At 40.1% G+C, this 26968-nt stretch overlaps 1 protein-coding gene across 2 annotated transcripts; it reads left to right on the forward strand.

The window, feature by feature from the left end:
* The first annotated feature begins 369 nt into the window (after positions 1–369).
* Positions 370–20225, forward strand: LOC146520897 (chaperone Ric-8A). 2 transcript variants are annotated; one of them, XM_085155620.1, is made up of 14 exons: positions 370–459; positions 1013–1111; positions 1930–1977; positions 2696–2713; positions 4068–4157; positions 4342–4898; positions 5231–5366; positions 5908–6096; positions 7982–8076; positions 8202–8352; positions 14236–14331; positions 14412–14556; positions 18373–18643; positions 18729–20225. In XM_085155620.1, the coding sequence occupies exons 2-14, from the start codon at positions 1022–1024 to the stop codon at positions 18874–18876; spliced, it is 2034 nt and encodes a 677-aa protein (XP_085011746.1). In that variant the 5' UTR covers positions 370–459; positions 1013–1021; the 3' UTR covers positions 18877–20225. The 2 variants fall into 2 exon arrangements, with proteins under 2 accessions (XP_085011746.1, XP_085011745.1); XM_085155619.1 differs by lacking the exon at positions 370–459 and adding an exon at positions 555–655.
* Positions 20226–26968: the final 6743 nt, after the last annotated feature.

The raw sequence follows: 26968 nt of genomic DNA on the forward strand, positions 1-26968 counted from the left end.
AAAGGCACTGCCCAAAAGTTTGAATTGATGTATTTAAGTTTACTGCAGATAGCATCACTTTAAAACAACTGTTCAGTTGTGCTGTGCAAGGCAGCAGTGTTCCTTCTTTTTCTGTAATTTAGTCTTACTCTTTGTTGAGAGCTCTAACAACAGAATAGTTCATCCATCAGACATTTGAAAGCAGAGGGTGGAGTACAGTTTATTTATCTTCCTCTCAGGAACTTTGAATCTCAAGCAGGAATTGTGTGATGCAAATCCAATTCAGCATAGAGTCATAGTAAGGATTATTTTGTAATCTGTTTCTCTAAATATGATACACAAGGACATTAAACCTAAGCAGTCCACAATATGCAAATGAATACTGACAAAGCTCGTACCAGGTCAGCGAGAGAGAAAAGGTATGGCAAACCTTTTTGGCAACACCGACCGAATCAAGCACGAATGGGAAGACCAAACTGTGTAAGTGTGCAGTAGAGAGAGAATGACACAGTTCACAGTGTGCTGTGTGGTTGTAGTACTGTAAATCCAAAGCTTATAGAAATTAGGGGTGGGGTTAGGACAGAGAGAAGAGAAAGAAGATTATCTGCTTCAAAGGTTTCTTCGGTGATAAGAAGCTGCCAGTGGTTGTGTGTTCTTCTCTTTATTACACCAGCAGGTGAGTGAAAGATGTCGTGGTTACTGTTGTAAAACTAAGAGGAAACTTCAGTGTCGTTCAGCACTTCATAGATACAACAAAAAAAGAAAATCCAGTATATGGTTATTGTGCAAATGTATTTATACAAGCACTGAATTCTTTAATAGATATTGTTCTGTCAAATTTGACGTGTGCTTTAATGATTGTACTTTATCTCAGATAATATTTAAATTAAGTTAGTTCATTATCAAAGTTCATTAAAATACTTAGTTAAAACTTTTTATTTGAAACTTATTTTTGGTGATAAATTTCTGTCCTGTCTGATCGTCTTTTAGTTGTATTTGCATTTGGCTTTGATTTCATCCTTTTTGTGCTTAGGCTTGAAGCATGGTTCCAGACATAGAGAGAATTATTGAGAGCATCGTCCGCAGAGACCAGGACAGCGTGCAGTTTCTGCTCAACAGCTACAACACACAGGTCACTACTCTTTGTTACAATTACTGTGTTGCTATAGAAGTATTTATTTATGCAACAATGGAAACTGTTTTTCTGTACCTTCGACACTGTGAGCTAAAAGTTTAAATATTACTTATCATCATATAATCATTACAGCACTTCAGCAAAAAAAGATTTCTTCTTATTTAAAAAGTGACTTTGCATTAATATATTAGACAAAATTAATTAGCATTATAAATTGGACGTTGCACAAATGTAGAATCTGGTGGCTTTTAATGGTTTTCCCAGAGACTGAGTCAGTGTTGATTGTCACAGCAGCTAGTTTTCTTGGTCTGGCTAGTCCAGAACCAGAGCTGACCCCTCTGGTTCCTGTCATGGTGCCCGTGTTGGCCTGAGTGGCCTCGCTCGCTCCGGTCTTTGAGCCAGAGCCAACACCTTAGTCCCTATTTTTGCTCTGCCTCCAGCAGGATCCACGTGTATGATGCTGCATTGCTGAAGGAATTCTGGTTCAATCATTCAACCTTTGACAAAAAACAGTTTTTCCAATTGCTCTTTTAAGAGTGTATCTCATTTTTAAAAATGTGTATTATCTATATATCTATCTATGTTGTGAACCTGCTATTCTCTGAAAAAAGAAAGAAAAAAAAGAATATGAATGAATAAGAAATGATATGAAAAACGAGTATCCTTAAAATATTGTTTTTCTGAAATTAAATTGGCACTGCTGTTATCAAATCGCAGTTTGATTGATGTTCCTATAGGACACTTTGTCAGTGCAAATCTGTGATCTAGCTTTTCTCCGTTTTCCTAACTGCTTGTATTCTTGCATTTCTCCACAGTATGCAGAGTGCTTCTTTTTCAACACTGAGGCACAGGAGAGGCGAAAGGTCAGCTTTGTGTTTCTCTCCAGTAGTTTCATTCTTTTCGTCTAGATTTCCTTTGCCATGGCCTTCAGCCACTCTCATGTCAGCACCCTGTCAGTTGTGTTTTGACTCTTAGCGTGATCTCTAAATATATTTTATAAAGCATGCTTATAGCAGTCACTGGAGTATTTTGATTCTTTGCTATTTGTTTTTAGAAACGTTTGCCTATCTTCATAGCACATGATTTTCCAAGTGCTCAGTGATTATCCCAACCCACCAACAAACAGAGGCTTAGGAATATGTTAGATGAACTGGAATAGACAAAAAAGTCTTCCTGGATTATTTCTGCTGATTTTCAGTTTGCTTGAATTTCTCTTGCTGCTTCTGTGACGGGTTCTGCTGCCAAACTAAAAAACAAGAAAAGGGGAAAAAAAACAGACTATTAACTGCTGGGAATTCTGGTCTGTTGTGTACCCTTTGACAAAGTTCCTCTTTATTATTTTCAGTTTGTTTTTCATCCTCATGTTTTAGCGGCCCTCAATTTTTATGAACTGCAGTTAATAAAAGTAAAATTTGAACCTGAAGGATTAACAGTTCCATCTCAAATGAATTTCTTTCCAGCTCATCTGCCCTGATTCTGCTGTCCTCCTCCACCTCAGTCTTCATCTGTTTCTAATGCTTAAATATCAATTCTACTTTTTACATGTATTCCTGTCACTGTTCATGGACTATCTGGCTGCAGCAGCAACAACTGGAAGAGGTTTGGGGCATTGATTTTTTTAATTAGCAAACATGTACACTACATAGAAAATTGATAGGCTATGCATGTTGGTGTGATCTTAAAACTGGACGCAAACAAACTGATTTCTTTATCCAGATACAAGGAGTTTCTGAAGGGCTGCAATATTTCTGACTGGATGTGGTATAAATGCTGTTAGGATAAGGCTCTGACAGTCAACTTTCTCCTGATGGCAAGAAAACAAAGTCCAGTTCACTCTAAGTAATCAAATCACTAAACACAGTGTGGACTGTATCTGCCTTCGTATCACCATCAAGAAAAAAAATAAAAATAATGCAACAAATAGTATTAGGGAGAAATTTTAAAACTTCCAAATTCCAATTAAAATATATTGGCCATTGCACTGTATGGTAGTCGAGCATGGGGTTCCCTCTACATGCAGTATGCACAGGCATATACCCACTGATAATTATAGTTCAAAAGAAATCCAGCCTCCTTGCTTTCCTCCAAAGGCGTCCTGTATGTCAGCTGGTGCTGACACTAACTGGCTCCTTTCAAACACACCCCGATCAAGCTTAGAACAGCACTGTGTTATACATCACTAGTATACTACTACCACACGAGTATATATCAACATACCTTTAACATTTATTTAAAAAATTATATTTTGACGTTTTGGCAATATTGTTTTTAGGAACTCTCATGTGAATAAAGCACCTTTAAAGTGAATTATAATTAGATAGAGAGACAGAGAGAGTGAGTGAGAGAGTGCTGACTCAGTATAACAGTAATCCAAAATAATACCAGTGTGTGCATGTGAGTTCCAAAACCGATTGCTAATCATATTTAGAGCAGCATGTTCTCAAAGCTGCTTGAACACCTCATGACTAAGCATTAGCAGCGCTGACCTTCACTGTCCAGACATGCTAGAGCTACACAAACTTTTTCCTCTACCCTCTCCGTACGCTGCAAATTAATGTCATCGAGATATTTGCTTAAATGATCTTGTAGTTTTCAGTGAAACCACCTAAAATGTTCTAAACCTACATACAACTACCACAATAAAAGGATGTGGTATTTGTCTTAAGTACTTCAGTGCTTTTTGGTATTATAACTTTAGTGTAGTACTGTAGTGCAAGTGCTGCAGGATATGAAGTGAAGAGGATGTAAATATCCAAATACAGCATGACTAAAAAAGTGGTCATGTGTACTTGTCTTTATTATTATACAGCCATGTCATAATCATCACTCCCTCAACAGTGACTCTCAGATGAAGCCTGAATGAATGTTCAAACTATAAACATGCTGAGTTTCTTGTGTTGCATTAAACAGACTTTGCAGTTATTCGTGCTGTTTCTCTCTCTTGGGTAATTAGTTCAGGAAGAAAAAATTCAGGGACTGTGCTCCTGCGTCCGACTCTGACATTGACTCAGATGATGAGAATGCAGAGCTTCTGCTCCGGCAGGTAGGCCAGTGATTATATACCCCTGTGTGTCTACTCTCATGGCTACATGTACCTGTGTCTGCTAACACAAGTCTGCCACACTCATCCCTGTATTTGCACATTTTGCATTCTTTGTCTTTTCTCCTTGCAGTTCGTCATTCTAAACCTTCTTCACTGTAACATCTCCCCCTAACTACTTTTTCAGGATCTGTCTGCAGCCCTGTTGTGCTTCATTGGTAGTCAGCTACAGCCGGCGGTTTTACGGGTTTGCCTGCATACGCTGCGTATCCTGTCCCGTGACCGTAGGGCCCTGGGGCACATGGTCACTGATAGTGCCCTTCTCACATTAGCACACATGGGAGGCATCGCCATACCACAGGCATCCCTACAGCAAGAAAATAAGGAAGCTGAAGATCACGTGGGCAGATCATGCAGCACAAGCCTGATTAGAGCTGTGAGTAGTTGTGAGCAGGGTGCAGAAGCTGGCACTGCCCCGTCTGGGTGCTCTGTGGTTTCATTTTCTGTTCTTGCTGAAGGAGCTGTCTCTCCAGCCACACGTGGTTCAGTGAATCACTGCTATCAGCAGAAACATGATGGAGAGCATGTGACGCTCTCCCGTGGCAAAAAAGACACCCAACAAGATAACAGTGAGGAACAAGAGAAGGAGGAGGATGGAGAGGTGTGCAGGAAGGAAGCCTTGAAAGTCTTGTGTAATGTCATCTACAACAGCCCCCGGGCACAGGAGAGAGCCAGTGCACTAAGGTGACATTTTTAAAAATGTGTCGACTTGGTCGTAAAGTTGTGCTACAAGTTTCATTCTCTGCTAAGAAAACGATTAGCAATAAAGTCTCAATAAAAAGGTCAAATGAAGGCGAACAAAAACATCAGAATGATACATTTGAGACATTTTACAGGATGCAATGTCAAAATACTCATATGAAAACCATTGTTGGCTGTCAGTTATTTTCTCCTAAATCATTTACAATCTTTGCAACTATATTTTTCTAGTTATATTCAAATACTGTTTATTCTTTATATACACGCTAATCAGCTCAACTGCTTGCCTGAAAATGTGATTCCTATATTCATGAAAGGCTATTGCAAGGTTTGTGGGAGAGTCTGAAGGAGGAGATCTGGAGTAAAGTGCCACTCAGCTGCCACTTCTACAAGCTGAGGCTACTCTTCTTACTGACAGCCCTAAGACCTGAACTCAGGCTGCAGCTGCAACAGGTAAATGATTTCTAACCTATCAAGGATTGAATTACATGGTATCGTTGCTTTCTAGTAATAAAAAAGGTGATCTTGAGAAACTAAATGCAGTCACACTGTCTTTATCCTGGGTGTGTATGGTATTCATTTATGAGCAACAAGCTATGAGTTGACAAGGGACATCTGTGACATTTGAGCCATTTAATATTCCAGTTATACTGAAAGTGGACCAAAACTTTAGCATTTTATTTAGATATCATTTCACAATAGAGAGACAGAGCAGTGGATGTTGCGCTTGTCAGCTGACTGTAGATTGTTGCCACATTAAAATCTTAGGAATAATAAAATTAAGATTTGATTAAGTATTTCTTCATCATAACTAAACCTACAGAGCCTACACAATTAGACAAACAGACAGTCACCTCCAAGCCCTTATAGGCCTTATATGCTGATCAGGACAAACCACAAATACATGTTTTCTGGTCTCCTGAAATCAAAAGAGTGTCAAAGAACTGTGCTTCACATCTGCCTTAAAGCTCAGTGGTTTGTTTGTTCTTGTCAGGAGCGGGGAGTGTCAGTGCTGACCAAAGCCTTGGAGCAGTGCCTGGCTGTGAGCTGGGGTGTGGAATATGAGGTGCTTACCGACAGTAAACAACCTCCCATTTCCATGGAGGTGTCCCAGAAGGTCATTGAGATCCTCAAGACACTCTTCAACATCACTCACATGTTCCACAGGCAGGAGCCTGATGAGGTGATTAGCTGGGGGATTCCTCCAATTTAGCTGGAGCTTAATAACTAAATCAAAGAAACTAACATCTGAATGTTTGTTCAGGTATTATCACTAAATTATTTTGTTTACAATACCGTGTCCACTTTAAGATAATCCTATATTTTTTTCAGAGGTGACCAATGTCTAGGTTTTGTCTCTTAATGGGATTTTAAAAAATGTGTAATACATTATTATTGCTGCCATTTACTTCGCTGTTAGTTGATTTGCAAATCACTCAAAGCTTTAATTGAAAAGCCAAAAAAATAAGTTGGGCAGGGGCACGTGTTGTTTTCTGTTCTTTTGCTGTCACTGATAAATAAGCTTTGAACGTCGCAGAGCTTCAGTTTGGTCAGGGAGGTAGACCAACTGAATCATAGTTAACTGATCAGCAGTTCAACGTAAGTTGAGCCCAGTCTCTGCCTTCATGTAATGTAGTTCATCAATCTTTCATTGAGCTTATTTATATATATTTCCGGAGTATTACACATCTACTCTTTACAGTTTTTCTTGATTGATTTGTGCTCAGCAGGAATGTAATTCTCACCACTCTTTATACTAAAACAGTTAAGGCATTTTTCCTAATGCAGACTCATCTGTGCAAAGACAACCAAAAAATCAAGATCTTTTTCACATATGTCAAAATGTGTAAAGTCAGTCAATCATTTCAACCTTGTGTAAAACCTTTTACCACCATTTCAGGACGTTGATACTGAGTTGTTTTTTCCTTTTATTAAAGCCTTACTGACTTTGAAAACAGTGCTAATATGGGTTAAAAAAAATTGTTCAGAAAAAAAAGAAATGTGAAGGATTTATTTAAAGCTTTACAAAATTGATGCTTGTGAAACTATATGGATCAGAAAACAGAGAAAAATGCACAATCTGAATATGTTTGTGTGTTCTGGTCCTTCAACACCTGACGCCGACCTTGTTAAGCCGTTATGGCTTCAGTTAGATATCTCACACTGCAGTTTTAATGCGCTGTGAGATTTAAGTGAGAGGTGCATCAACACAGTAAAAATGTCTTTGGTAGTGAAGCGTGTGTGGAAATGTGTTACTGATTTGAGAACTGCATTTAGAGTGGTGAGAATTACGTTTCTGCTGTGTGATTTGTGCTTCAGCCATCGAAAAAACTTATAACAGGCTTTAGATAGAAATTTGTTGTCCTACACTGAAGCCTGATGATGCCACTTTCACATTATCAGGGGTTGTTTATTCAAAGTTCTTGCAGAGGCAACAAAAGCATACAGTGTGTTAACTATACAGTGTGTTAACTATACAGTGTGTTAACTATGGCAAGTAAACTCTGTTTAAACCGTCTATAACTGACAAACAGAAAATACAAAGGTGTTGCTACTCTGCCTCTATGGTTCCCTTTGAAACTGTTGGCCTTTACAAATTCAATATACATTTTTCTTCTTGTTTATCACATAGACTAAACTTGTCTGAAATAAATAAAGTATATAAATATTAAGAGCAAATGTGAAAGTAAATTTGAGAACGTTCCCCAAACGATCTCACTGTAACTTTGGGCATTTTCACATCTGTGCCATTTAGCAGTAAGTCTTGCTGCTCTAGGTCTGTTACCCCTGGTTTAGTCATTAGAAGGGAAAATCAGAAAAAACATAAATCCTGCTAAAAACAAAACAAAATAAATATTTTCAGTCCTATTTTATCTGTAAATCCAGTGGAAAAGGAAGATATGATAAAAATATATTAACACATTCATTGCAGGAAACATTAGAAACATTAGAAACATTAGATTAGCACATAAAAAAAGATGCACATGGTTCAGGTTCAGAGAGGAGGAGGTGTGACCAATGCCCAGTTGTTATAAATTTTGCATCTTATAGATGTTTAACTGTTTTAGGAAGATGCTGCCCTGTATCGACACCTAGTGGCTGTGCTGCGCCATTGTCTGCTCCTGTCATGTGAAGGAGAAGACACATTAGAAGAACTCCAAGGGTCAGACTAGTATTTCTGAAGCTTTAGAAGGTTTTGCCTAAAATAATAGATACTGGAGTGATTATTGATAACCTAGATGACATTCTTACAGTTGATCTAAAAAGTGTTATGACTTCTGTCCACAGGCACACGGTGAATGTCCTGTCAGCATTGCCACTCACATGTCTGGATGTCCTGGTGTCTGTCCAGGTGGACCAAGCATCCCATAAGTGCGAGGGGGTCAACATGGACTGTGTCCACAAATTGTTGCTCTTTATGAACAGACGGCTAAACAGGGCAAGTGAATATGTGGTGAAGGAAACACATGTTGTGACAGCATAGGTTAATTTGAAAACATGACTGATACGGATATCAGTGCTGGTATGTTTTGTCTGATGAGCTTTACAGATGAATGAAAAATCAGGATCAACTTTAAGAAGTAACAAATAATTAAACCTTAACTAAACCATACCAGAAAAGCCTTCTTTTCTATAACCGAGGATTATAGAAAAGATGGCTTACCTGAATTGTTATCATCTACTAAAACCTAAATACAGAATAGTTAAACCATTATGCAAAGTAGGTATTTTTTGTGATACACAAAATATCTACTTCACTGACTTTAAAACAAAATGATTCTGAAAAGTAGAAGCTTAATCTCTTTGTATTACACCTGCAAGGAATCTTTTGTTTGCCTACAACAGCTCGACAGTGAAGGATTTGCATTATTTCATCAGAATGATGTCATCCCTATAGCATGGTTATGGTCACAGCGGTTATTGACAGATTATATTGCTTATTTATTTAATAGATAATAAAAAGTAACTAACCGATCCAAATTGGATCTCTTACTTTACCAAATAAAGTAAGCGATGATGGCATTAACATGTTATATGTTAATGCCATCATTTATAAAGTCTAAGTAAATAATTAAAGTATTTAAATGCAAATATATATAGAATGACTAAGATATGACCTCAGTGCTTGTGAGTTTTATAAATACTCCTTTCATAGTGGGTGTCCAAATTCATGGGCCGCATCCTCCTGAGGCCGCATGTCACAGCGACACGACGAAGGCTGTCCAAAATTCGTAGACTCTTCCGAATGCAGCTGACTAATATGTCCTCCTTTTCCCCGAATTTGAAGGATGGGTCGGGTGTGTCCTTCGCGTCCCACCATATCCCAGAATTCATAGCGTGGCCCAGCCAATTCTGGTTTCCAACAATGACGGCCGCTACTAAGTTTTAATATTACTGTTATTAATCTTTGTGGGTCACAAAATAAACTTTAAAGATATTTTCAGGTGAGAAAGCAGCCGTGTAAACTTTAAATATCTGCTCGGTTTATCAAGATATCACATATTTGCAAAAGTGCTCCCACATTTTCGGAGACGTCTGTTACCCACCAGCTCAATAGCTAGCCGGGGTGAGAACAGTGAACTCCCTGCACATTGTTTTAAAAGCCCCCCTGGTCTTTCACTACTCAGGTTAAAAATGATATTTACAGTGACTTGCAAAAGTACTGGGCCCCTTGAACTTTCCCACATTTTGTCACATTACAGCCACAAACATGAATCAATTTTATTGGAATTCCACGTGAAAGACCAACACAAAGTGGTGCACACGTGAGAAGTGGAACGAAAATCAGACATGATTACAAACATTTTTGACAAATAAATAACTGCAAAGTGGGGTGTGCGTAATTATTCAGCCCCCTTTGGTCTGAGTGCAGTCAGTTGCCCATAGACATTGCCTGATGAGTGCTAATGACTAAATAGAGTGCACCTGTGTGTAATCTAATGTCAGTACAAATACAGCTGCTCTGTGACGCCTCAGAGGTTGTCTGAGAGAATATTGGGAGCAACAACACCATGAAGTCCAAAGAACACAGCAGACAGGTCAGGGATAAAGTTATTGAGAAATTTAAAGCAGGTTTAGGCTACAAAAAGATTTCCCAAGCCTTGAACATCCCACGGAGCACTGTTCAAGCCATCATCCAGAAATGGAAGGAGTATGGCACAACTGTAAACCTACCAAGACAAGGCCGTCCACCTAAACTCACAGGCCGAACAAGGAGAGCGCTGATCAGAAATGCAGCCAAGAGGCCCATGGTGACTCTGGACGAGCTGCAGAGATCTACAGCTCAGGTGGGGGAATCTGTCCATAGGACAACTATTAGTCGTGCTCTGCACAAAGTTGGCCTTTATGGAAGAGTGGCAAGAAGAAAGCCATTGTTAACAGAAACCACAAGAGGTCCCGTTTGCAGTTTGCCACAAGCCATGTGGGGGACACAGCAAACATGTGGGGGACACAGCAAACATGTGGGGGACACAGCAAACATGTGGGGGACACAGCAAACATGTGAAGAAGGTGCTCTGGTCAGATGAGACCAACATGCAAAACGCTATGTGTGGAAAACTAACACTGCACATCACTCTGAACACACCATCCCCACTGTCAAATATGGTGGTGGCAGCATCATGCTCTGGGGGGGCTTCTCTTCAGCAGGGACAGGGAAGCTGGTCAGAGTTGATGGGAAGATGGATGGAGCCAAATACAGGGCAATCTTGGAAGAAAACCTCTTGGAGTCTGCAGAAGACTTGAGACTGGGGCGGAGGTTCACCTTCCAGCAGGACAACGACCCTAAACATAAAGCCAGGGCAACAATGGGATGGTTTAAAACAAAACATGTCCATGTGTTAGAATGGCCCAATCAAAGTCCAGATCTAAATCCAATCGAGAATCTGTGGCAAGATCTGAAAACTGCTGTTCACAAACGCTGTCCATCTAATCTGACTGAGCTGGAGCTGTTTTGCAAAGAAGAATGAGCAAAGATTTCAGTCTGTAGATGTGCAAAGCTGGTAGAGACAGACCCTAAAGGACTGGCAGCTGGAACTGCAGCAAAAGCTGGTTCTACAAAGTGTTGACTCAGGGGGCTGAATAATTACGCACACCCCACTTTGCAGTTATTTATTTGTAAAAAATCTTTGGAATCATGTCTGATTTTCGTTCCACTTCTCATGTGTTCACCACTTTGTGTTGGTCTTTCACATGGAATTCCAATAACATTGATTCATGTTTGTGGCTGTAATGTGACAAAATGTGGAAAAGTTCAAGGGGGCCGAATACTTTTGCAAGCCACTGTAAGTCACTCAGATAACTTAAAAATGTTATTGTTTGGCCTTTTTCAGTGTTTTATTTGTTCCTGAGTAAATCAGTTTGGCTGAGATTAAAGTTATAGTTTTCACACAGCTGAATAAACGTCAAACAGAAAACTGATTAAACAGAAGTGTGAAATGGTCGAGAGTTTACTCCACTGTCCTGTTATATTTTAGATAGCAAGGAGCAGACGTCCGAGTTTATTAAACTCCAACGAGACAACTGGTGACGCAGATCTGAAGGCTAGACCGTCTAATTTCACAGTTACTCACTTCCGGCCTACCCGGCCTTCGGAGGACCCGGCCCACGAAGTCCGGGTCCTCAGGAGGATGCAACCTATGTGTCATGGCTACTGGACGGACTCACGCGCAGACAGTTCTTTCTTTGCACACAAAAGGAGATCATTTATTTACAATAGGGATCACCTCAGTGCTATAAACAAACACCCAGCACGCCCCTGCGGGTGGTTTATCCTTCAAGCTCTGGCCTGGGAGCTTGAAGGTCCTGCGCAGTATTTTAGCTGTTCCCAGGACTGCGCTCTTCTGGACAGAGATCTCCGATGTTATTCCTGGGATCTGCTGGAGCCACTCGCCTAGCTACATATATATATATATATATATATATATATATATATATATATATATATATATACACAGTGAGCTGGGAGGGGGGTCCAGGCATCCAGGGAGAGAGGGGGTAATCCACACACACGTTTCCTCTTCTGCACAGTCACCGCCACAGCTCCTCCGCACACACTCACTCCTCTTCAGCCGCACTTGCTCCAAAACTCCACTCATGCCGCCACACCCAGGAAGGGTCCGTGATTTGGTCCAGAAGGGGGATATCTACACACAGAATTCACTGTTAGTTACACAGAAACATACACACAGGGAAATCTTTTGATAATGCCGAGAGCATGAACTCAGGAGGTTCAACGTTCCAGTGGTGAGCTGCTCTGTGCCACTGCCTTAAATAGCAGCTGGGGAAATCAGCCAGATCAGCAGCAGGTGGAGACAATCACACAGGCGCATGGGCAAAGAGCGAGAGCCCGTAACGAGCTCCACCAAGGCAGAGAGGAGGAGAAAAGGCATAAAAAACAACAACAAAACCTGCAGCCAGTGTGAGCCAGCCAGAGAGACACGGGGACCATGAAACTATGAATTTGGACACCTCTACAGTGTACTTCACAGTTACTTCAGACAGTTAGTATCTATTAGGTAGGTATTTGGTGTGACCTCATCTAAAGTGAGAAATGCTTTTGCCTTATAAAGCATTTATAAATGAAAATAAAAGTAACTCAAGACTTGAATAAGTATCAGCTCATCTTCATAACAGAAAAATGAAGAGATAAAAAACAAACAAATATTTATTTGCAGATTCAAACATAATCCACTATAATCTGAGGTAATCCAGCAGTCTGAACCAGAGTTTTTAAGAGTGGTTTAAGCGACAAAGATACACTGAGCAGATGAAGAGACATAGCTAGAGGTAGCTTAACTTCAATATACTGAAGTTTATTCATTTAAAATAAAATATGAATAAAGTTATCAAAAATCAGTAGTGACTGACAGAGCTCCACAAACCAGTCCAAATGTCATTAAAGTAGTTTCCATTACATTCTCATGACACAGATAATTCTCCTTGATGATGGAGAACCACCTCTTAACTTGATCACATCCTTACCCCGAGAAGAAGGAGACAGAGACCATCCACTACTTCTTTCATTTAAGCTGAGCTCAGACACCCTAACCTGACCCTGACTTGTCCGACTAAAACTAGCTAACAAAACACGAACCAGAGGAAAGTTGAACCTCAGGAATGAACTCTTAAACATCCCAGAGACATTTTCCTGCATTATCAGTTTAATAAGATGAACGCTTTGTTTATGGTTTTTACACCTGTTTGTGAAACTCTGTCAAATTTTCACTACTAATTTGTAATAACCTTATTCATATTTTAGCTTAAATGAACAAGTTGTAGTATATCTTTCACTGCTGCGGCTCCAGCTCAGTGTAGCTTTCTCTCTTAAACACCTCTTACAAACTGATTCAGACTCTGGTCCTTTCTACATTTCAGTATTCTGCAAACCTCAGGTGGGTCATGTTTGCATCTGGCAATATATATTTGTATAATTTGTATCTCTGTGCTTTGTCTGTGTCATTTTGTGTTGTGAAGACAGCTGAGACTTGTTTGAATCTTGAGGTACTTTCATTTTCATTTAAAAATAAGGCAAAAAGTAGTCCTCACTTTACACGAGGTCACACAAAATACTGACCTAACAACTACATATTTTTTATAGATAATATTTATAAAACATCTATTAACACACTGAACAACAATGAGCTCATGTCATTAATCATTGTATATATATAAATGTGCCTCTGTTAATTATTTACTTGAACATGAACATGTTATTTATGAGCTTATTAATCAAGAAAAAACATTTATATCTGTTTATAAATGAAACACTGAGAAGGACTAATGCTTTATAAAGGATGAATTTGAATGAAAAGAAAACAGAAGTGTTGGTGTTTGGACCCAGTGGTTCCTGCGAGTCCTCCTCTGTTGATTTGGGACCCCTGGAAGTCTATTTTAAACCTGTTGTTATCGACCTTGGTTTTAAGTTGGACTGTGATTTTAAATTGGACAACCAAATCAGAGCAGTGGTAAAATCCAGTTTTTATCATTTAAGGCAACTGGCAGGAGTAAAATCCTTTCTTTGGAGGCAGCACTTTAAAACGGTGATCCATGCTTTTATTTCTTCCTGCCTGGACGACTGTAACTCACTCTATGTGGGGGTCAGTCAGTCGTTGCTCTCACTGTACAGCACTTTGTGTCAGCTGTGGTTGTTTTAAAGTGCTTTATAAATGAAGGTAATGATGATGAGGTGATGATAAGCACTTACTAATTCCTTACTATTGCTTAATAGTGTTATCACACTATTAACACTATATTATTATACAGTGTTACCCAGTTTTTATTCATCTTTAGTGACATATGTAAGCTGTTTAATTGTACACAGGGCCAAAAGCTGAAGGAGAAACTAACACCTGTACTGAATCTACTGACTGAGAGTTCTCGGGTACACAGGGAGACGCGTCACTACTTACGGCAAAAGGTAAAAAAAAAAAAAAAAAAAGTACAAAATGGAGACTGTATCAGCAATTTTTTTTTATCTAACCTCAACATTTGGAATAGATCCTACCTCCACTGAGGGATGTTGCCATCAGACCTGAGCAGGACAGCTCCCTCAGAGGCCAGTTGGTCCGCCTAATGACCCACGTTGACACAGATGTGAAGGATTGTGCTGCTGAACTGCTGTTTGTGCTCTGCAAAGAAAATGGTATAGTTGCAGTTTGCAAGACTAACTGTATTGATGGGAAAAGTCAAGTTTTCAAAGGACTCTATACAGTCAGGTGCGAGTTAACACAGTGCCGAGAAGAACAAACATCAGCAGTAATCTTAGAGCAGATTATTATTATTAATATTTATTGTACAATCTACTGTACAATATAAAGCGCCTTGAGGTGACTGTTGTTGTGGTTTGGCGCTATATAAATAAAATTGAATTGAATTGAATTGAATTATTCTTCCCAAGAGCTGACATTCTATCCAATTTACCCCAAGGTCAGACAAGCTTTGAGAAATTCCAGAAAAACCGAGGAGCTACATCTCAGATCTTACAGGGCACAGTTAACATGTTAAATGTTAAAATTAGCAGTACAATAACAGCAGACAATACTGTTAGATGTAAGAAGTTATGTATGGACTTGTTGACAGGTGAAAGTGTCTTCTCTGGAAAAAAAAGAGCCCCTGGTGTTTCTCCAGCTTCTTGTGTTTCTTCTTCCTGATATTACTGTCATTCTGAACCGCTACATCGATCACTACGGCCATTTTCTTCTGTCTTCCACCACTATGTCCGGTTGGTTAGCCATCACCATTTTGTCCACCTGTTTCTGGAAGTCCAACAGGATCTTAGCTCGACCATTCTCCACCACCCTTTTGTCCTCAGGACTTCCAGGTCATATTCGGCACAGATGTTCCTGTACACTATGCCGGCCACTTGGTTATGGCATTCCATAGATGCCCTGCCTGCTAGCTTCTTGCACCCTGCTGTTATGTGCAGGATTGTCTGACGGGCAAACTCAGAGACGTGGCAAGAATGAACTCAGAACTAACTGGTTAAACTTAAATCATCCTAATAATATCAAAACACTCGGAAAAGTACAAAATTAAATAAATAACTAAATAAAGTTGAAATGCTGGGATTCATGTGTGGGCCATTGAGTCATAGGCTGTCTTGTAGTCGGTCCAGGCAGTGCACAGTTCAGTCTGGTATTGCAGTCTAGGATGACTGCTCGGTCTACCAGCAGCTTATGTTTGGCCCCTCTGGTGTTTCTGCCTATCCCTTTCTATGCCCCGCTTATGTATTGAGAGCCATGTGCCTGTTCATCTTAGCCACTATGGTGCCCGACAGGAGCTTCCATGTGGTACTGAGGCAGGTTATTGGTATTTGGTCCCTTCTGGTCCCTTCTGAGGTCCTTGGGTAACAGGACTGTGGCCTTCAGTTAGCCATTCTGGGTGTCTCATCCATTAGCAGCTGGGTCATTTGTGCTGCCAGATGCTCATGGAGTACCTGAACATCTGGGGCCTGGTTATGTCTAACTCTTTTTACTGGAGACCTGTTCTTGGATGCCTACCACTGTGATATATATATTTTCTTTCTTTAATTCCCGTCTCGCCCCTGTGGGCAGTCTATCATTCAAGCTTGTGTCCTCTACCAGAGGCCTGGGAGGCCGAGGGTCCTGTGCAGTAAGTTAGCTGTTCCTAGGACTGCGCTCTTCTGGACAGAGATCTCTAAACTTGTTCCTGGGATCTGCTGTATCCGCTAACCTAGCTCCAAGTGCTCCGATTACCACTGGGACCACTGTTACCTTCACCCTTCACATCTTCTTGAGGTCTTCTCTAAGACCTTGGTGCTCCTCTTAAGTACAGGGTGGGCCATTTTCCTCAAGATGGGTGGTGACCATGGTGGCCATTTAGAAGTCATCCGTCAAACTTATTTGTAATGTCACAAGAAAACCAATGGTGTGCTTGGTTTCAACGCAACTTTATTCTTTCATGAGTTTTTTACAAGTTTCTCTTTGTTCACAGCCATTGACATGTTGAAGAGGTTAACACGTGAGGAGCGGATCGAAATTGTGTTGATATCTGGTGAACGCAGTAACCGGGTCATTGCAGCAAATTTCAATGCAAGACACCCTACGAGACCACCCATCTCCCATGCTACAGTTAGCAAACTGCTTGCTAAGTTTCGTGAAACTGGTTCAGTGTTGGATTTGCCAAAATGTGGACGCAAGAAAACTGTCACTAATGAAGAAACATCAGTGGCTGTCCTAGCTTCATTCAGCAAGAGCCCACAGCGTAGCACTCGCCGCATGTCACTGGAGAGTGGCATTCGTCGAACATCCCTTCAGCGGATATTAGCTACTCACAAATGGCACCCTTACAAACTCCAGCTACTGCAGCATCTCAACGAGGATAACCCAGATTGGCGCACAGAATTTGCAGAATGGGTAAAACAAAAATTGGAACAGGACCCTCAGTTCACACAGAAGATTTTGTTCAGTGATGAGGCAAACTTTTATGTGAATGGTGAAGTTAACAAACAAAACCACCGCTATTGGTCTGACACTAACCCACATTGGATGGATTCTCCATGACTGTTGGAACAACAAAAGTGATGGTTTGGTGTGGTATATGGGGTACAACGATAGTGGGTCCATTCTTCATCAATGGAAACCTCAAGGCCACTGGGTATTTGAAATTGCTACATGATGATGTGTTTCCCTCTTTATGCACTGAAGCTGGCACGTTCCCTGAGTTTTTCCAGCAAGATGGTGCACCACCACATTATGGGTGCCAGGTCCGAGCATTCCTAGATGAACAGTTTCCTGGAAAGTGGATTGGTCGTCGTGGGCCAGTTGAATGGCCCCCAAGGTCTCCCGATCTGACCCCCTTAGACTTTTATCTTTGGGGTCATCTGAAGGCAATTGTCTATGGTGTGAAGATACGAGATGTGCAGCACCTGAAACTACGGATACTGGATGCCTGTGCTGGCATTTCTCCTGCGGTGTTGCTATCAGTGTGTGAAGAGTGGGAGAAGAGGGTTGCATTGACAATCCAACACAATGGGCAGCACATTGAACACATTTTATAAGTGGTCAGAAACTTGTAAATAACTCATGAATGAATAAAGTTAGGTTGAAACCAAGCACACCATTGTTTTTCTTGTGACATTACCAATAAATTTGATGTGTCCAAGATGGCTGACTTCTAAATGGCCACCATGGTCACCACCCATCTTGAGGAGTTTGCCCCCTCACATATACTAATGTGCCACAAACAGGACTTTAATATCACCAACCATTCCCATTTTATTACGGTGTATCCATATAAATGGTCCACCCTGTACTTTCGGTCTAATCCACCAACTTTCTCATGGAGCAAGCTCTTGCACCAGACTGAGGGTAATTGATGGTCTTTAATATTTCTCCCATTTCCATTTAATTGCACCAGCAGTTGTTACCTCCTCACCAAGCTTCTTGCTAATGGTCTTGTATTCAATTCCAGCCTTGTGCAGATCTATAATCTTGTCCCTGATATCCTGATCTAAACAAACAAACAAACAAACAAACAAACAAACAAACAAACAAACAAACAAACAAACAAACAAACAAACAAAAACAAAACAAAAAACAAACAAAACATGAAAACTGTAATAACTTTAATTTTTCAATCATATGTCTTTCACTTCCACTCTTCTGTTAATACCTATTAACACCTAATAAAGCATACTGGCGGGCAGATTTAGGACTGAATATAAAGGAAGTAGCTCAAAGGGCAGCTTTATTGTTGGCACTCACAGGTAAAACCAATAGAAATAGTAACAAGGCTGGAAAGGAGCCAGGAATGCAAACACTAATAACAGAAGAAGGGAGAACACAAAACAAGGGAACACTTTAGAATTGAAAGTGAATTAAAAATAAATAAATATGACAAAAGATAAAACACATTTCAGAAATATACATGGAAACACTCACTGCACAGTAGGAAATTATTTCATATGGAAACACTTTCTTCTGTGTTCCCTTCACAGTCAGCCGATTTGTCAAATATACTGGATATGGCAATGCTGCAGGGCTGTTGGCAGCTCGGGGACTGCTTAATGGTAGAATGAGTTCTAGTAACAGCCAGTACTCCAGCGACTCAGACTCAGACACAGAAGAGTACCGAGAGGCCAAAGCCAAGATTAACCTGGTGACTGGCCGGGTAGAAGCAGACCAGCCTGATCCAATGGAGGGCATGACGGACGAAGAAAAAGAAGAGGAGGCACGTCACCTCATCATTATGATCAATAGACTGTCACGGTGAGTGTGTTAATAATGCAGAACACACAGTATGGTTAAAGAGAAGCTTTCCTTTATAATAATGTATATACTGTTTCTTATTCAGTGAACAAATCATTCAGCCAATGGGTGTGACAGCAGAGGGCAGACTGGCTCCACTTTGGGGCCAAATGAGTGACTGCACGCTGGAAGAAGAGGAAGAGGAAGAATTGAATCTCATGCCAGAGGGGGGCAAAGACAGTCAGATGGAATAGGATGATGTAAACAAAGAGCGAGGCAGAGATGCTAACACACGTATATCCAGTGTTGGGAAGGTTACTTTTGAAATGTACTCCACTACAGATTACAGGATACATGCCCCAAAATGTTGTTTGCAATGTATTCTATTAAGTTACTCAGTGTGAGTAATGTATTCTAAGTACTTTGGATTACATAATATTGTCATGCTTTTTACAACTACGTAAATGTACTATTACTGAAGGCTACTCGCAAACGAGCTAACATTGCTAGCTGGCGTTAGCTGGGGTTAGTTCATAGACTGCATTCAGAAGTGCACATTTGCAGCTAGTAGGTTGTTAATGCTATCCAGCAAGTCTAACAGTCTATGAACTAACCTCAGCTAACATCAGCTAACAATGTTAGCTTGGTGACGAGTAGCCTTCAGTAATAGTAGTAAATCACACAGCAATAGTACATCGAAGATACTAAAGTGGCACATAATCCAGGTAGCTACCAGAACTAAAACAAGCTAGCTGCAGTAGGCTAACGTTAGTTTTTTTTAAAACAACTTACTTCCAGATGTTTCTTTAGGTTGGAGTCTTTTGACGCTGAGAGCAGATTGGTTGCTGGCAAACAAAGTTTGCATTGCACGCTCAGATTTCACCCATCCCTTTCTTCTCTAACTCTAAATGGGTGATTGCGCTGGCTACGGGTCCATTGTGTAACTGAGGCCACCAACATTAACAGGACACTTACATTAGAGCCTCTAATTGTGTGTTTTGTTGGAGAATTAGAGAGGGGATAGCCTAACATATGAAACAGGAAAAGACTGCCATGTAATCCATTTATTTCAACAAAGGAACTGCATTCTAATTATCACCTTTTAAACGGTAACTGTAATGGAATACAGTTACTCATATTTTGTATTTTAAATACGTAACGCCGGTACATGTATTCCATTACTCCCCAGCACTCCCCAACACTGCACATATTCGTGTTGAAGATCATTGTTAAAGAGAGATAATCCATAAAGTGAAGGGTATCAGTCACTAAATGGCGAGTGAGCTGAATTTGTTTCCTATGTTACTTTGTATTTTACTATTTTATAGTAACCCTGTTAGCAGCTTTGTAAAAATATAGTTTTTTTTTGTAGAACATGGCAATGTGTTATTGAATGTGGAAATTGTGTAATGTAAGCTGTATCATCCTATAATACTGTACAAATCATTACAGTCAGTACACATGCAGAACTGCAGCATCTGATCCATTTATAGAAGGCTTGCATCTTAACAGTTGAAGTATTGTTTGGATTCTAATAGGCACATGAAGTATCTCAGATTAGCTGTACTCAATGACGAGTGTATAAATATACAATGCTGTCATGTCTCTTTTCTTTCTTCGTCTTTTTTTGGCTATTCCCTTTAGGGGTTGACGCAGTAGATCATCTCCCTTTATGCCACCCGGTCCCTAGCATACTTTTCTGTCACACAAACCCTTTGCCTCCCTAACCTCCTATGAAGGCTTTCTCTTTGCTTCCTGCATGGATCCTTTGTCCAATATATCCACTATCCCTCCTCTGAACATATCCAGACAATCTCAGTTTTGCTTCTCTTACTTTGTCACCAAACCGCTCAACCTGAGCTGTCCATCTGATACACTGATTTTGTCCTCCTGATCACTCTCAACGAAAATTTTAACATCTTCAGCTCTTCCACCTCCAGCACCTCCTTTGGTCAGTGTCACAATCTCCAAACCATACATTGTAGCAGGTCCTGAATGCCCCTAATGTCATCTCCACCCACTCAACCCTGCATGCCTGCGTCTCTCCTTCACCTCTCTTGGGCACAGTCCCTTGCTTTGGATGGGAGACCAGGAATTTAAACTCATCTACCATAACTGCCACTACTTGTTGTAGCTTTGCTGTTACACCTGTGCCCTTCACATCATCATTCTCACACACCAGTATTCTGTCTGGCTCTGTTGACTTTCATTCCTCCTCTCTTAGAGAAGAGAAATGAAAATATAGCATACTTTCACTTGTCCAGGTTTCAGAATTGGAATACTTTATTAGTTATTATTAATTTTTATTAAGGAAATTATGTATGTTATGTTTCAATTACATATAGTCTATGGAGACTATATGTACATTATCTTTACATCAACTTTACATCATCTGCCAACCTATTCATCACCATTGCAAATAGAAAGGGCTCAAAGATAATCCCTGATTTAATTGCTCCCCCACTTTGAACCAATCTGTCACTCTTGCTGGACACCTCACCAACGTCCCACTGTCCTTACACATGTCCTATACCAGCCACACATACCTCTGCCCCTCCTGGCTTCCTCATGTAGTTCCTATCATATGCTTTCTTTAAATCCACAAAGTCACAGTGACGCTACCTCTGACCTTCTCTATACTTCTCCATCAGCACTCTCTCAAAATAAACATTGCATCTGTAGTGCTCATTACTCACTATAAGCCTTCTCCTTTGCTGTACACCCAGCATTACAAGACTCCTGTTTACTTTTTTCATCTCCCTGACTCCCCCACATTTGTTTGCTAACTTCCTTTGAATACTTTGCTGAAATACAAAATAAATAATAATAAATGCATAAACAAATGGCCATAGTTTTGTGATTCTGCTGCACTGCTGACACATCTAATATTAAATTTAAAATCTTTTTCTTCAAATATGTGATGGACCTGCAAAAGCAGGAGTCGTCACAGGAATTATTACAAAAATTATATTTACAAAACTAATAAATTTGAGCTCATAAAAGAGGTCAAAGAAACAAAACTGAACTGCAAACTTAACAAACCAAATGACTGCCCAAACAAACATAACTGACCTAAACATGAAATGACACACAAGGCTGATCAGACCACTATGACACATGAGGGGTAACTAAACAAAACACAATTGTAAACAACAAACAATGCAGTATAGTCTGGTTTGTTAATAAACTAAACACCAAAGAAAAAAAAATTCAAAAATACTGAACACTAATCTCAAATATTTAATTAAGTACAACTACTTTGTTGTTAATTAAAGAAAACACACATTCTCCCCTTCAGCAGGAAGTGGTAGCTTCAAAACCTGTTGACCACCTTTTGTCTGGCAACTTCCAGGGATCATGGCAGGTAAGAAGTAAAAGAAACAAAGGTTAGTCAAAAATCTAATTAATGAACGAGTATGAATACATAAGTAAACTAAATGTGCACGCTTACAAATAGAACAAATGTATCCAAACCAGAAAGTAAAGTGTGTTATTGTGTTGAAATAAAGGAATGAAAATACACAAGCATTAGCGACTTTTGAGTGGGGCCATGGGTTTGTCACAAAATACAAGGTCAAAATCAGGTCCCAAATAAAAAAACAAACAAAAAACAAACAGTTCCCGTCCCAAAAGGGTTTGGACACAGTGTAAAATGCTTTAATACAGATGATGTCTTTTTCAGGGAAGACTGTGGTGTGTCTGCATCATGTTTACATATAAGGAGCTTTGCATGATAGAGCTTCAGCTTGGATTGGTGGATGTCACGGTGAACTGTGTTCCCAGACATTGATTTCCAAAGGTGTTCCTGAGGCTGTGCAGTGCAGTTCTTGGTCCTTCCACACAGATATTTCACCAGATTCTCAGAAATGATATTATGTGATGTACCCGATAAGATATTGTCTTGGCAATTTTAGATTGAGGAATATGTTACTGAAATTGTTTCACAATTTCTAGATGCAGTTTTCTTGCAGATAAATGATAAATCCCTGCTCATCTTTACTTCCAAGAAAAACACAGTTACTCGGTCACATAGACACCAGTCTGATAATGAAGGGACACAAAGTGGTTCATGACCTTGAACACAGCTTACAGTCTGTGTTCCTATCTTCATACACCAGGGCTATGTACATACCATCCACTAATTGTTACATACTTTGTGTGACCTTAACTAAAGCCACGACCAGGTATACTTTACAAAGGATTTATAAAGGAATTTTTTTCACACCAGTCTATTAATCAACCAAAGACCCAGGCAGACTTTTAATTCATTTGAAAGCCTGATGCTTAGCCTCGTCCACCCAAGCTGTAAAACTCAGAAACCAGTCTTGTTATCATCTATCGTCCACCTGGGCCTTACACAGAGTTTCTGTCTGATTTCTCAGACTTTATATCTGATTTAGTTCTGAGCTCAGATAAAATAATTATTGTGGGTGATTTTAACATCCATGTAGATGCTAAAAATGACAGCCTCAACATGGCATTTAATCTGTTGTTAGACTCAATTGGCTTCTGTCAAAATGTAAAAGAACCCACCCACCACTTTAATCACACTCTAGATCTTGTTTTAACATATGGCATAGAAACTGAACATTTAACAGTGTTTCCTGAAAACCCTCTCCTGTCTGATCATTTCCTGATAACATTTACATTTACAATAATTGATTACACAGCAGTGGAGAGTAGACGTTATCACAGTAGACGTCTTTCTGAAAGCGCTGTAACTAAGTTTAAGAATATGATCCAGCCACTGTTATCATCGTCAATGCCCTGTACCAACACAGAGCAGAGCAGCTATCTGAACGCTACTCCAACAGAGGTCGATTATCTTGTTAATAATTTCACCTCCTCACTACGTACGATTCTGGATACTGTAGCTCCAGTGAAAACTAAGGTCTCTAATCAGAAGTACCTGACTCCGTGGTATAATTCTCAAACACGTACCCTAAAGCAGATGACTCGTAAGCTGGAGAGGAAATGGCGTGTCACAGATTTAGAGGATCATCATTTAGCCTGGAGAAATAGTTTGTTGCTTTATAAGAAAGCCCTCCACAAAGCCAGAACATCTTACTATTCGTCACTGATTGAAGAAAATAAGAACAAGCCCAGGTTTCTCTTCAGCACTCTAGCCAGGCTGACAAACAGTCAGAGCTCTTTTGAGCCAACCATCCCTTTAACGTTAACTAGTAATGACTTCATGAACTTCTTCACAAATAACATTTTTATCATTAGAGAAAAAATTACCAATAATCATCCCACAGATGTAATATTATCTACAGCTACTCTTAGTACCATTGATGTTAAGTTAGACTCTTTTTCTCCAATCGATTTTTCTGAGTTAACTTCAATAATTACTTCCTCCAAACCATCAACGTGTCTTTTAGACCCCATTCCTACAAAACTGCTCAAAGAAGTCCTGCCATTAATTAATTCTTCGATCTTAAATATGATCAACCTATCTCTAATAATCAGCTATGTACCACAGGCCTTCAAGCTGGCTGTAGTTAAACCTTTACTCAAAAAGCATCTGTAGACCCAGCAGTCTTAGCTAATTATAGGCCAATCTCCAACCTTCCTTTCATATCAAACATCCTTGAAAGAGTAGTTGTCAAACAGCTAACAGATCATCTGCAGAGGAATGGTTTATTTGAAGAGTTTCAGTCAGGTTTCAGAGTTCATCACAGCACAGAAACAGCTTTAGTGAAGGTTACAAATGATCTTCTTATGGCCTCTGACAGTGGACTCATCTCTGTGCTTGTCCTGCTAGATCTCAGTGCAGCGTTCGATACTGTCGACCATAATATCCTATTAGAGCGATTAGAACATGCTGTAGGTATTACAGGTACTGCACTGCAGTGGTTTGTATCATATCTATCTAATAGAGATTGAAAATGTGACGTCATTTCCGGGGTAAAACCGTAAAGAATTGTAGGTAAGAGTGTCAAGCGGTACTAGCGCACGCAGGCTTTCACATGAAAACAGTCACACAGCGATAAAAAGAAACACAAAAAATGGCAAGAAGCTGTTGCATTACTAACTGCAATAGCCGGTCGCATGACAGCCATGGGAAGCCGACGGGTAAAGTGATTGTTTTTTATCGGACTGTGAAATGGTATAGTCCAAATCACCAAAGTAAACTGGACCTGGGCTTGTTGCAGGATCTGAAGTTACTAAACATTTTGTGAGTGTATGCACTCACACTTAGGGCCATATAATAATAAATATGTGCGTGATGAAAGTTGGGCAGCACGCTAACGTACTTACTCCACTCTGTATGCTCGTATGGGTCTGACCCTTTGATTTTTTCCTCGTACTTTTTTTTTGCCTTTTCGTCAAGTCTGTCTTTGTACGGAGCTGCCTTGTTCTCCATCGTTTTGTACAGAACTGTTTTTGGGGCAAATAAAATGCAAGTAGGGATTAAAACCGCAGCATTAATGGTTACTGGAAATTTATTGCTGGAAATGCTAGCGCTTGATGCAGTGCTTTGATTTTGTTGCCACTCGTACCTACAATGCAATGCGCGAAAGTCACGTGGTCTGTCAATCTATATTGACTTGTGCATGTAAATGGAGAGTCCTCTTCACACACTGAGGTTAATTATGGAGTTCCACAGGGTTCAGTGCTAGGACCAATTCTGTTTACATTATACATGCTTCCCTTAGGCAGCATCATTAGAAGACATAGCATACATTTACACTGCTATGCAGATGACACCCAGCTCTATCTGTCCATGAAGCCAGATAACACACACCAATGAGTTAAACTGCAGGAATGTCTTAAAGACATAAAGACCTGGATGGCCGCTAACTTTCTGCTTCTTAATTCAGATCAAACTGAGGTTTTTGTACTCGGCCCTGAACATCTTAGAAATATGGTATCTAACCAGATTCTTACTCTGGATGGCATTACCTTGGCCTCCAGTAACGCTGTGAGGAACCTTGGAGTCATCTTTGACCAGGATATGTCCTTCAACGCACATATTAAACAAATATGTAAGACTGCTTTCTTCCATTTGCGCAACATCTCTAAAGTTAGAAATATCCTGTCTCAGAGTGACGCTGAAAAACTAGTTCATGCTTTTATTACTTCCAGGCTGGACGACTGTAATTCATTATTATCAGGAAGTCCTAAAAACTCCCTGAAAAGCCTTCAGCTAATCCAAAATGCTGCAGCAAGAGTCCTGACAGGGACTAGAAAGAGAGAGCAGATTTCTCCTGTTTTGGCTTCCTGTTAAATCCAGAATTCAAAATCCTGCTCCTCACATACAAGGTCTTCAATAATCAGGCCCCATCTTATCTTAATGACCTTGTAGTACCATATCCCCCTATTAGAGCACTTCGCTCTCGCTCTGCAGGCCTACTTGTTGTTCCTAGAGTATTTAAAAGTATAATGGGAAGCAGAGCCTTCAGTTTTCAGGCCCCTCTTCTGTGGAACCAGCTTCCAGTTTGGATTCGGGAGACAGACACTATCTCTACTTTCAAGATTAGGCTTAAAACTTTCCTTTTTGCTAAAGCATATAGTTAGGTCTATTAACACTATGTGGTTAGGGTTAGGGTTAGCTAACCCTAACCCTAACCCTTATCCTATAGTCCAGCCAATGATGCGATTCACATTCGTATATACGCAGCTAATCAACGTGGTTGACATGTGCCGACACCGGTGTTTTAGCGAGCAAAGCGGCTGATGTGGAGTGAAGCCACGTTAATGACAACGTGTACAACCATTGGAGATGTGAGCAGGACAGACGGAACAACTGACGGGAAAAGTGTGGACTTTATACCAGTTTTTAAATTGTGTTGATCGGCCACGTAAAACCAGAGTTATGATAAAAATATCTGCAATGTTTGTTTTTCTTCCTGAATACTGTTGTTGTTTATATTTACTGCGGGAAGAAACGGTAAAAACGGCGTTTTATAAGGAAAACGCTCGAAAGCCTGTGAGCAAAAACAAACCCCAGCCTTTCCTATTGGTGGACAAATGTACCATGTGGACCAATCAAAAAATGATATGGCAACATGGCATTTAGTTGTTAAGAAACGGGGGAAGTTTTAGGAGTGACGGCGTGTTTGAGATGTGAGAGATTTGCGATGTTTAGCGCAAATCTTGTGTAGTTAGTGTGTAGTTAGTGTGTAGTTAGTGTGTAGTTAGTGTGTAGTGTAGTCAATAGTTTTGTTGTGTGTGTCAGAACAATGAGGCGACTGCTGAATGTTACAGGTGTTACAGCAGTGACACATCTGCTGTTGTCAGGCCTGCAGGTATCAGGCTGTTGTTCTCCTTCATCTCATAGTGGACAAATTATTTTTTGGAGTGGCACAAATAATTTGTGTGGCATCAGATTTTCTGCAGAAC

This window comes from Neolamprologus multifasciatus, chromosome 4 (genome assembly GCF_963576455.1).
Source record: "Neolamprologus multifasciatus chromosome 4, fNeoMul1.2, whole genome shotgun sequence".
NCBI classification, from domain to species: Eukaryota; Metazoa; Chordata; class Actinopteri; order Cichliformes; family Cichlidae; genus Neolamprologus; species Neolamprologus multifasciatus.

Excerpts from the sequence above, each read along its gene's own strand:
- LOC146520897 (XM_085155620.1), top strand. The coding sequence starts at position 1,022 with ATGGTTCCAGACATAGAGAGAATTATTGAGAGCATCGTCCGCAGAGAC. Across the intron at positions 4,158-4,341 it reads CAGAGCTTCTGCTCCGGCAG|GATCTGTCTGCAGCCCTGTT; the intron begins GTAGGCCAGTGA and ends CTACTTTTTCAG. Across the intron at positions 18,644-18,728 it reads ATGATCAATAGACTGTCACG|TGAACAAATCATTCAGCCAA; the intron begins GTGAGTGTGTTA and ends TTTCTTATTCAG.